This window comes from Otolemur garnettii, unplaced genomic scaffold, assembly GCF_000181295.1.
Source record: "Otolemur garnettii isolate 467f Iridium unplaced genomic scaffold, OtoGar3 scaffold00148, whole genome shotgun sequence".
NCBI lineage: Eukaryota > Metazoa > Chordata > Mammalia > Primates > Galagidae > Otolemur > Otolemur garnettii.
In genome coordinates this window covers 3,780,451-3,791,394 of record NW_003852543.1, presented here as the reverse complement: position 1 = coordinate 3,791,394, position 10,944 = coordinate 3,780,451, and the positions used below count along the sequence as shown (strand labels likewise).

The 10,944-nt window shown below is 41.6% G+C and overlaps 1 protein-coding gene across 3 annotated transcripts in view; it reads left to right on the top strand.

The window, feature by feature from the left end:
* Positions 1–7,995, top strand: part of KANSL3 (KAT8 regulatory NSL complex subunit 3) — a 55,651-nt gene extending 47,656 nt beyond the window's left edge. For all 3 annotated transcript variants that reach the window (XR_002775636.1, XM_012811064.2, XM_023518818.1), the window contains one exon: positions 3,813–7,995. Coding sequence is in view for 2 of the 3 variants with exons in the window: in XM_012811064.2 (XP_012666518.1) it covers positions 3,813–3,833 (21 nt within the window). In the remaining variant the exon portion in view is untranslated. The remainder of the gene's footprint in view (positions 1–3,812) is intronic.
* The last annotated feature ends 2,949 nt before the right edge of the window (positions 7,996–10,944 follow it).

Genomic DNA, 10,944 nt, shown 5'->3' with positions numbered 1-10,944 from the left:
CTACTCCTTGAGCCACAGGCGCCGCCCTCTCCTTTTTTTTTTTGAAGACAGAGGCTCAACAGAGGCTTAGTAGAGTGTTGTAATGTCATAGCTTACAGCAACCTCGAACTCTTGGGCTTAAGTGATTCTCTTGCCTCAGCCTGCCAAGTAGTTGGGACTGCAGGCACCCGCCATAACACCTGGCTATTTTTTTCATGCAGTTGTTATTTAGCAGGCCCAGGCCTGGTTCTAACCTGTCTGCCTTGGTGTATGTGGCCAGTGCCCTAACCACTGATCTATGAGCCCTGAGCTGAGAATCCTCTTTTTATGGTTAACAAAGAAGAGTAAAGATCAAGGTCTGGCCTTTTTTCTACCTGATGCTGTTAACATGTCTTAGTAAAGGCCGGGCATGGTGGCTCACGCCTGTAATCTCAGTACTTGGGAGGCTGAGGCAGGTGGATTGCCCGAGCTCACAGGTTCAAGACCAGCCTGAACCAGAGTGAGACTCCTGTCTCTAAAAAAATAGGCAGGCTTTGTGGTGGGTGCCTGTAGTCCCAGCCTCAGGCTGAGGCAAGAGAATCGCCTAAGCCTAAGAGTTTGAGGTTTCTGTGAGCTATGACACTACGGCACTCTACTGAGGGCAACAAAGTGAGACTCTGTCTTAAAAAAAAGTCTTAATAAAATGGGTGGTATGTAATTACTAGGAGGGATCTAGTGGTGATTCTTTCTTAACAGGCAAGATGATGTTATTAGATTAAGGCCTGCTGACCCCAAAGCTTCTAATGGTTACTTTAGTATTGAGACCAGCAGCCATTGTATATTGAGGAAAGAGTCCTGGACTATGGATCAGGCCCTCTGTTTTCATCCAGCTAACCTCTCTGCTTATTGATATTCTTTTCTTTATTTTTTTTGTAGAGACAGAGTCTCACTTTGTCGCCCTCGGTAGAATGCTGTGGCATCACACAGCTCACGACAACCTCCAACTCCTGGGCTTAGGCAATTCTCTTGCCTTAGCCTCCCGAGTAGCTGGGACCACAGGCGCCCGCCAGAAAGCCTGGCTAGTTTTCTGTTGCAGTTTGGCCAAGGCTGGGTATGATCCTACCACCCTCAGTATATGAGGCCAGCGCCCTACCCATTGAGCCACAGGTGCCACCTTCTTTTTTTTTTTTTTAATCCAACATTTTTTTTTCTTTTTTGAGACAGAGTCTCACTATGTTGCCTTCAGTGGAGTGCTGTAGCGTCTCAGCTCACAGCAACCTCAAACTCTTGGTCTGAAGAGATTGTCTTTTTTCTTTTTTGAGACAGAGTCTCACTATGTTGCCTTCAGTGGAGTGCTGTAGCGTCACAGCTCACAGCAACCTCAAACTCTTGGTCTGAAGAGATTGTCTTTTTTTTATTTTGTTTTGTTTTGTTTTTCGAGACAGAGCCTCAAGCTGTCACCCTGGGTAGAGTGCGGTGGCATCACAGCTCACAGAAATCTCCACCTCCTGGGCTCAGTCCATTCTCCTGTCTCCGCCTCCTAAGTAGCTGGGACTACAGGCGCCTGCCACAATGCCCAGCTATTTTTTGGTTGCAGCTGTCATTGTTGTTTGGTGCACCTGGGCTGAATTTGAATTTGCCAGCTCAGGTGTATGTGACTGGCGTCTTAGCTGCTTGAGTCACAGGTGCCGAGCCTGCTTGTTGATTTTTCTCATCTAGCCTAGTGAGGAAATTAGTTTAAGTGAGTGATTGTGCTGATGGGATTAGTAGGAGCTCAGAATCTTCTCAGACTTTCAGAACATGAATTTTTTTTTTTTTTTTAAGAGACAGAGTCTCAACTTTGTTGCCTTTGGTAGAGTGCTCTGGCGTCATAGCTCACAGCAACCTCCAGCTCTTGGGCTTAGGCAGTTCTCTTGCCTCAGCCTCCCATGTAGCTAGGACCACAGGTGCCTGCTACAATGCCTGGCTATTTTTTTGTTGCAATTTGGCTGGGGCTGGGTTTGAAGCCGCCACCCTTGGTTTATGGGACCAGTACCCTATTCACTGAGCCACAGGCCCTGCCCCAGAACATGAATTTTTAAATGCTGAGAAACAAACTGTCCATTTTTTGACATTTATTAGGCAACTAGAAGTTTGAATACCAACTGGATAGTTGTTGATGTTAAGAAATTGTTAAGATCACCTATTTGGTCTGTCTAACAAGGGTACAGGTGAACTTTCCTAGAACTAGAGTATAAATGTTTTAACACAGTAACTAAGTAAATGACATAAAGTCTATATTAATCAGCTTGATGAAAGTATTTCAAATTGTATATGAAAACACTACACTGTACCCCATGTTTGCATTAATGTATACAGCTATCATTTAATAAAAAAAGAAAGAAATTGTTAACTTGGGCGGTGCCTGTGGCTCAGTGGGTAGGGCGCCAGCCCCATATACAGAGGGTGGTGGTTTCAAACCCGGCCCCAGCCAAATTGCAGCAAAAAAATAGCTGGGTGTTGTGGCGGGTGCCTATAGTCCCACCTACTCGGGAGGCTGAGGCAAGAGAATCGCCTAAGCCCAGGGTTTGGAGGTTGTTGTGAGCTGTGAATGTCATAGCACTCTACTGAGGGTGATAAAGTAAGACGGTCTCTTAAAAAAAAAACAAAGAAATTGATTATACATGGTAATAGTATTGTATTTAGGATCTAAAAACAATCCTTTTTATTTGGGGTGGATGGATTAATTTTAGTTTTTTTTTTAGGCATTGTCTTGTCTGTTGCCCAGGCTAGAGTTCAGTGGTGTCATTATAGCTCACTATAATCTCCAACTCCTGAGCTTAGGAGATCCTCTTTCTGCAGCCTCCCAAGTAGCTGGGACTATAGGCATCTGCCCTCACACCTAATTTTCAGTTTTTCTTAGAGACGAGGTCTCACTGTTATCCAGGCTCGTCTTGAATTCCTGGGCTCAAGGGATTTTCCCACCTTGGTCCCCCAAAGTGCTATAATTTAGAGGTATGAACACAGTGCCTAGCAAGAATGGAATGAATTTAAAAAGAAAAAAGATTATATACACCAACTAGACTTCTGTAAGGTCTGTGCAAGCCATTAAATGGTTTTGTTTCTGGCACTGATGAGCATTTACTATGTGTTTCCTTTATGGGAATGGACTACTGTTATTACTTAACAGCCCAGGAGCTTTGAGGAGGGAGGAGAGGGGTAGGGACAATGTGCTATGTGTCAGAGACCAGAAAATGGACTCCTTGCCTTTGGTGAGCAAACCTCTTAGGAATTTCCCAAGGGTGAAATCTAAAAAAGTGGGAAAAGCCTTGGTGAAAAAGGCCATACCCTCTCTACTGTGCTTCCTTCTTCTTGAGCTGCAGGGTACAATAGTATATGGGCTCATCCACGTACCTACATGTCAACGACCTACAAAGTGATATTGTCAGAGCAATCTTCGAAGTCTTCCCTTTAGTTCTATCGTTCTGTTAATAATGCACCTATTTCCTTTTCTTTGCATTCCCTTCCTGTTCTTGTATGTAATAAAAGCTGACCTTTATAGTTGAATGCATATTGTATTCGGGTGCTTTATGTGGACTGTCTCATTTAATCCTCACAACAACTGTGGAAAGTAGGTCCTATCATCTGCTTCTCATAGATGAGGAAAGGGAGGCTCAGAGAGTAAGATGAGTCTCTGACTGTAGAGTTTATGTTCTGTTAACCATTTGGCACGTGTCCTTTTGTATTTAGCTTCTTCCCTATTGTGAGTTACTTCTTCAGCATAAGTTCTTAGGAGGGGGATGACTGGCTTAAAGGGTCTGGATGTGGTAACCTGGCAAAGCTTTGACCCTTGTTCACTACCTCTCCTGCCACAGCGCCTGCCTCCAGCACCCTGAAGATGCCATGCGATATGTCCTCCTTACCAGGTTGGTGATGGCTGCCTCATGGTGGGCCCTGGACATATGCGGAGTCCTGCTGAGCTGTCCATGTGTCTGAAGACCTCTTTAAGACAGCCATTTTTGCCTCTGCCAACTCTCTTCAGGGTTGGGCCTTTGGGTCTTCAGAGAAGCTGTTAGGTTAGGTGATATGGCACCAACAAGGGAAGCACCATCCTCTAGGATCTGCAAGTACAGTTCCAGAATCCCCAGCCTCAGCAGATCTGGCTATGCATGGTTCAGAGCATACTTCCCTGCTTAAGCTGAAGTTTGACCCTAGTTTCAGTGTTGGACTGAGCACTGTATTACATGAAGGAATTTCCTTTTGGAAGTCTGCACTACCCCGAGTTGGGAAGAAATTTCCACATTGTCTAGGGCTACAGTAGTTAGGATTGAAAGCTCTTTGCTAAGGACTGGGCTGGTCCTGGCTTACAGGTGGTTCAGAGCCAAAAGGGATTGCTTTAGATATCACTGTTGCCTTCACTGAGCAGCAATGGGAGAGTTTTTTATGCAGCTCCTTTCAGAAACCACACCAGATACTGAATAACCTGTTGAGACTTGGAAACTTAAGATTTTTGTGTTTCACAATGAAGGCAAAGAGAACTGGGCTGTCATCTTTCCTCTGTTTTGGCATACTTTAGATGTGGGAAGCTCGTGGTTGCCAAGAGGTGAGAGGTGGCTCTGTTTTCTTTTTTACCATGCTTTGAGCAATTCCTATATCCAGAGAGTTTTCAGGTCCAGATAGGCTGAAGAAGAAGAATGGAACAGCAAAGTACGGGGTTAAAGAACATGCCAATAGTCTTATGGTGAAAAGAACTTGGGCGTGGGTCTCTGCATCTGGCACCTAAGGAACTGGTGATTCAGCTGGAGAGGAGAAGAATTTGCCAAGTCAGAGGGAAGAAAGGCCAAACCCCGAAAGTCCTATCTTCAGTGCCTGAAGGTGAAGTAGGAACAAGTTGCATAGTATTTTGGCCTTTGCCGGAAGGTTGGGGCATCAGAACACAAAGGTCGTCCGTTAGTGTTTTTGTTTCTGAAACTTTTTGGTGTTTGCTTAGAAGTGGGAAGATTACTGGCAGTGACTACTGTGCAGGGATATTGCTACCCGCCTGAACCCAGCAGGTATTAATCCCTGGAAAAATGGTTAAGAAGATGGAGCTCTGAACTTATCCTTACCTCTTTATAACACTTGTGTGCAAAGATAGTTTTAGGTTTGTTTTAGAACTTATCCTCCAGAGCAGATTCCTTTCTGTTCTATACTTAAGAGTGTTTTCCAGTCAAGGTAATGCATAGGGCAGCCCATGTGTGATCTTCTCAGTGTCCTTTTCTATAGGCAGGGAGAGCCACAGCGTGACTGAAATTGTGGTCCAATTAGTCTTCACTAGGCTCCCTGTGTTCAGTCCAGTTAGTGGCAGCTAGGTGGGAGTACAGTGTGCAGGAGTTTTGGATGAGGCTGGTCAGGGGGCTGTAGGTAGGGGGCTGTACCTTCCCTCACTGATCTCCTAAAGAACTGGTCTCAGCAATATATCCCAAAAAATTAGGCTGGATTTTTGCATTAGCTGGTAGATAACTTTCTGAAATGTCTGAAATTCAGGAGGTATTTATTATAATAAATTTGGGGAAGGTATAAAATTTGAAAAAGGCCTTCAGGATTCAGGTGTTTGATTGCTTTACAAATAGGATCATAACACACTAAAAGAGCAGAGTACAGTAAGGCTGTACAAGACTATGTGGAACTTTTAGGAATTAATTAAGACAGACAGAAGGTCTTAAACCATCTATTCTTGACTTAGGAAAGCAGCCTAGATGATGTTGCAAGTGCTACTCCTGAAAGATGCTGGCCCAATGTGTGCTGGGGCCAAAGAGAAACTAACAAGTTGACCAGCCTTTGTGGTCAGTCCTAATGTGCTTCCTATGGATGACTTCCTGAGGCTTGGGCTATACAACTTGGAGAACTCCAGAACTGTGGAGAAGGGGAGCTGTGAGAACGTTGGTGGTTCTATACCTTGAGGGACAGGCTAACAGGGGACCGGTTGAAGTTTATTTAGTCATGTCCCCCAGTTCCCTTCTCAAGCCACACTTTTTGAAATGCAAAAGCAAGGTTTACCTATTTCATAGCAAACCTTGAGTCTATACTTCAGAAAGTGATGTAATTAATTGGTGGAGAAAGTACAAAGATAAAGAAGGCCTTAAATTCTTGGATAACAGATGTATGTTGATACCTTATGAAAGATTTCCTTGGGCTTTGAGAATAGGTCACTGAGGGAGGAAGATCTACTCTTTATTCTTTGTCCTAATAGTGGAACAATTTTGGACTGGATGGGGTTATAGAGCTGAGCCCCTGTGGCAATTCTATTCTTACGATAACAAAAACAATTAAAAAAGCCAAAACCACCTTTGGATTGCTTCACCTTGTTTTCAGTTGACTTCTCATGTGTATTCTGGTAACTACCAATAAAGTGGGCACAGAAAATATAGCTAAAATACTGTAATGCTAGTGATCATCTCAAAGATGCCAGGTAGTGTGAGATAGGTACTATAATTCCCTTTTTACAGGTGAGGAAACTGAGGCACAGAGAAGTCACACAGCAGAAAGTGGCAGAAGCCAGTGACGGAACCCAGGCAGTCTGATATCAGAGTCTGTTCTACTCTGCACTGTTCTGGGATTCTGAGATTCTGAGATGGGAGGCTGGAAATGGAGGTTAGCCAAGGAGGCAAGGAGATGGTGGTTTGGCCTACATGTGATCCCTTTCAGTTTATTTCTCACCAGGTCAATAATGAATGATGCTGTTATGGGATGAGATGGGTGGGGAGGAGGGTTTTTGGCTGGGCCTGAGTCAGGAGGTGGGGTCCCTCACCCTTGATCCTGAGAGATCAGTATCCTTTTGCACATCCTATACTTCACCTACCCTTAATAAATAAATACTTAGAGATGAATGAATGAACTCTAGCCTCTAGATTTGTGAACTTGTTTCCAAGAGGACCTTCCTTCCAAACCTTAATTTCTGGGTCCTTACACTTGGCACTAGAGCCCTCTGGGTGGAGATTGCTTTAGTAAACTGCTTGTAGTATCTAGTATACCTGGGGCACATCTTGTTACTGTCCTTAGTGGAGACCAGGTGCAGGTGCTCTACCCTCCCTCTCAATTCTAGTCTTACTAACTCTGCTGGGGTGGATGAAGTAAGATGAGGATTAGATTGCTTAAGTGACAGCTGTCTTATTTCAGAAGTGTAGGGACAGGATTATAGCAAATTATAGTGCAGACAAGTCTTTGTTACTTTATCTTCTTTTCAAGCATACGTCAAAATTGTCAAAATTTAGTCAAAATTGATGGTTTCAAGAAGCAGAAACCTATTTATTCAACAAAAAAAGCTATAAAGGGGAATATTTTCTCTAGGGGCATTCTTATAGACAAGGATCCTCAACAGTTTTTGCTGCTTGCCTCATGACCTCAAGTGGCTTGGACTTACTGGGAACCAGTTTTTATCACACCATCACAGGGCTTTTCAGCTGTGGGAACCTTCATGGGTGGCCAGTCTCCCTGTCTTTCACTTCAAATTCTGAAGACAACCAGATTGGTTCAGTCTCACTTGTAAATTGGTTCTTCTTATCCCTTCCCTTTTGGTCTAGTAATAGTGTCCAGAGGATGAAGTCTTGTGGTTCATATTATTATCTTTCTAACAAGAAGTCTTTAGGGATTAAAAAACACACACACTGTTGGGCTATTTAGGTATATGTGTGTTTTTAACTTGCAGTGACAATAGAGGGAGGTCCATGTCTCCTTCACCATGTTTTCCCCATTGCTTGCATCTCGCATAACTAGTAGTTCAAAATGAAAACCAGTAAAATGACATTGGCATGATGTGTGTACATAGTTCTACATCATTTTATCCCTATAATCACAATCAAGACACAAAACTGTCCCATCAGCAAAAAGCTCTCCTTCGTGCTACCTCTTTATAGTTGTACACCCAGCCATTTCCAACCTACCATTCCTAACCCGTGGTAATCACTAACTTCTTCTACATCTCTAGACATAGAATGACATATGCCATATTTTTGCCATGTGTAATGTACACTTTTGGGCAAAAATTTTTAGGGAAAAATAAAGATGCTCTAAATTAGACATGGGTAGTGGTAATTTTATTATCTATATAAGTATTTTTAATTATGCTTATATGTTAAAAGTGTAACTGAAAAAAACAAATGCTAAAGTTCCTTTATAATACAATAAACAAGTACCTAAATACAAATAGAAATTTGAATTAAAAAATTAAAATGAGAGTTTTTTTTTTTTTCCTGAAAGTACATTCCCTTTTAAGATCGTCTTGTTTTTACTCAGTATAATTCCTTTGATAGTCATCCAAGTTATGTGTATCAGTAGTATTCCTTTTACTACTGAATAGTATTCCATGGTATTGCTGTACCACCATTTGTGTAACCATTCACCTGTTGAGAAACATTTTGATGTCTCCAGTTTGGGGCTATTACAAATGAAGGTCCTGCTGTGAGCAATTGTAGGTTTTTATAAAAACATGAGTTTTCATTTCTCTGGGATAAATGCCTAGGAGTGTGATTATTAGGTCATATAGTACGTTTTTAGTTTTTTAAGAAACTGACAAGCTGTTTTCCAGAGTAGTTGTATCATTTTACAGCATGAGGGATCTAGTTTCTCTGCATCCTTACCAGCATTTGATACTCTTATTTTTTGTTTTAGCCATTCTAACAGGTATGTAGTGATAATCTCATTGTGGATTTTTTTTTTTTTTTGAAGACAGAGCCTCAAGCTGTAGCCCTGGGTAGAGTGCCATGGTGTCACAGATCACAGCAACCTCCAACTCCTGGGCTTAAGCAGTTCTCTTGCCTTAGCCTCCCAAGTAGCTGGGACTATATGTGCCCGCCACAACACCTGGCTATTTTTTGGTTGTAGTAGTCATGGTTGTTTGGCAGGTCCAGCCTGGATTTGAATCCGCCAGCTCTGGTGTATGTGGCTGGCACCTTAATTAACCACTTGAGGTATAGGCACGGAGCCTCATTGTGGACTTTAAAAAATAATGTTGAGGTTTGTTTATGTTCTAGGATACAGTGGTCTAACTTGTGGGGGGGTGCTTGAAAAGAGCATGTATTCTGCTGTTGTGGGGTGGAGTAGTTTGTAAATATTGATAAAATTCTGTTGCTTGATGGTATTGGTGAGTTCTTGTATATCCTTGCTTCTGTCAAGTTATTCTATTGATTGTTAAAAGAATGGTGTTGAAATCTCCACCTGTATTTATGGAATTGTCTACATCTTTTTTCAGTTCTGTTAAGTTTTTGCTTTAAATATTTTGCGGTGTATTTGGTACATACAAATTAGTGATGCTGTCTTTTTGATGGATTGACCCTTTTATCATTATGTAATGTTCCCTCTTTGTCCCTAGTAATTTTCTTTGCCCTAAACTTTAGGGACTAAAGTCTACATTATCTGACATTCATATAGCTATGCCTGCTTGCTTCATTTTTATTTTTATAAGAGAGAGAGGGTCTTGCTGTGTTGCCCAAGCTGGAGTACAGTGGCTCACTTGTAGCCCATAGCAGTTTTGAACCCCTGAGTTGAATTAGCTCTCTCACCTTGGCCTTCTGAGTAGCTGGGACTATAGGCACCTCCCACAATGCCCAGCTGTTTTTAGAGATGAGGTTTTGCTCTGACTCAAGCTGGTCTTCAACCTGTGAGCTCAGGCAGTCCACCCGCCTCAGGCTCCCAGAGTGCTAGGATTACAGGCATGAACCATCGCTCCTGGCCTTAAGTGAGTTTCTTATAGCCTGCATCTGCAAAAATCCAGATAGGATTTTTTTTCTCTGCCAATCTCTGTCTTATAATTGGTGTTTTTAGACTTTTCCAATTATATGTAATTATAGATATGGTTTTTATTCTCTGTTTCTGTTTTCTTTTTCTTGCCTTCTAGTGAGTTACTTGAATACTTTTTTAGAATACAGTTTTAATTTGTTGAAAGTGTTTTTCTGTATGTCTCCTTATATTTTTTTTTTAGTGGTTGCTCAAAGTGTTACATTGTGTATACATAACTTATCACAGTCTCCTGGTATCCACATTACCCTCTCCCATTTCTAATGTAATTGTTTATATACTTTGAGAACCACTTCAGACAGTATTTTAAGTTTTGCTTCAGACATAATTCAGAAAACTCAAGAGAGGGAAAATCTGTTGTATTTATCCATATTTTTATCCTTTTTCTTTGTTCTTTCTTCCTCCCTAATATTCTGAGATTCCTTCTTTTATCATTTCCTTTCTGCTTAGAGAACTCCCTTTGGCCATTTTTCTTTTGTTGTCAGCTGGCAACACGTTTAGTGTTTCTTTGCCTAAGAATGTTTTAATTTCCTTTTCATTAATAAAGGATATTTTTGCTAGATATAAAATTCTGGGTTGACGTTTCTTTCAATATTTGAAAAATGTTGTGATACTTCTTTGTTTTTTGATGAAAAATTCACTGTCATTTGAATCATTTTCCCTTATAGGTAAGATGTCATTTCTTTCTTTGTGCTTTCAATGTTTTTTTCTTTCTTTCCTTTCTTTTTTTTTTTTAAGAGACAGAGTATGGCTCTGTTGCCCAGACTGAAACGCAATGGTACACAATCATTGCTGCCTGTAGCCTTAACTCCAGAGCTCAAACCATCTTCTACCTCCTGAGTAGCTAGGACTACAGACATGCCTCACCACACCTAGCTAGGTGTTTTTTCTATTTGGGGGTTTGTTTTTTTCTTAACATACTTTTAGAGATGGGGGTCTTACTATGTTGCTCAAGCTGGTCTTGAACTGGCCTCACGCTCCCCTTCTACCTCATCCTACTAAGTTATAGTCCTGAGCCACTGTACCCAGTTCCTCAATATTTTTTCTTTGTCTTGAGTTTTCAGATTTTACTATGATGTGTGTTGGCATAGATTGGGGTGGGGGGGAATCCTATTTAGGGTTTGTTCAGCTTAAATCTGTAAGCTTACGCCTTTTTACCAAATTTGAGGGATTTTCACCCATATTTTTTTAGCCCTACCTTCTTTTTCCTCTCTCTCTTTTTTTTTTTTTTTT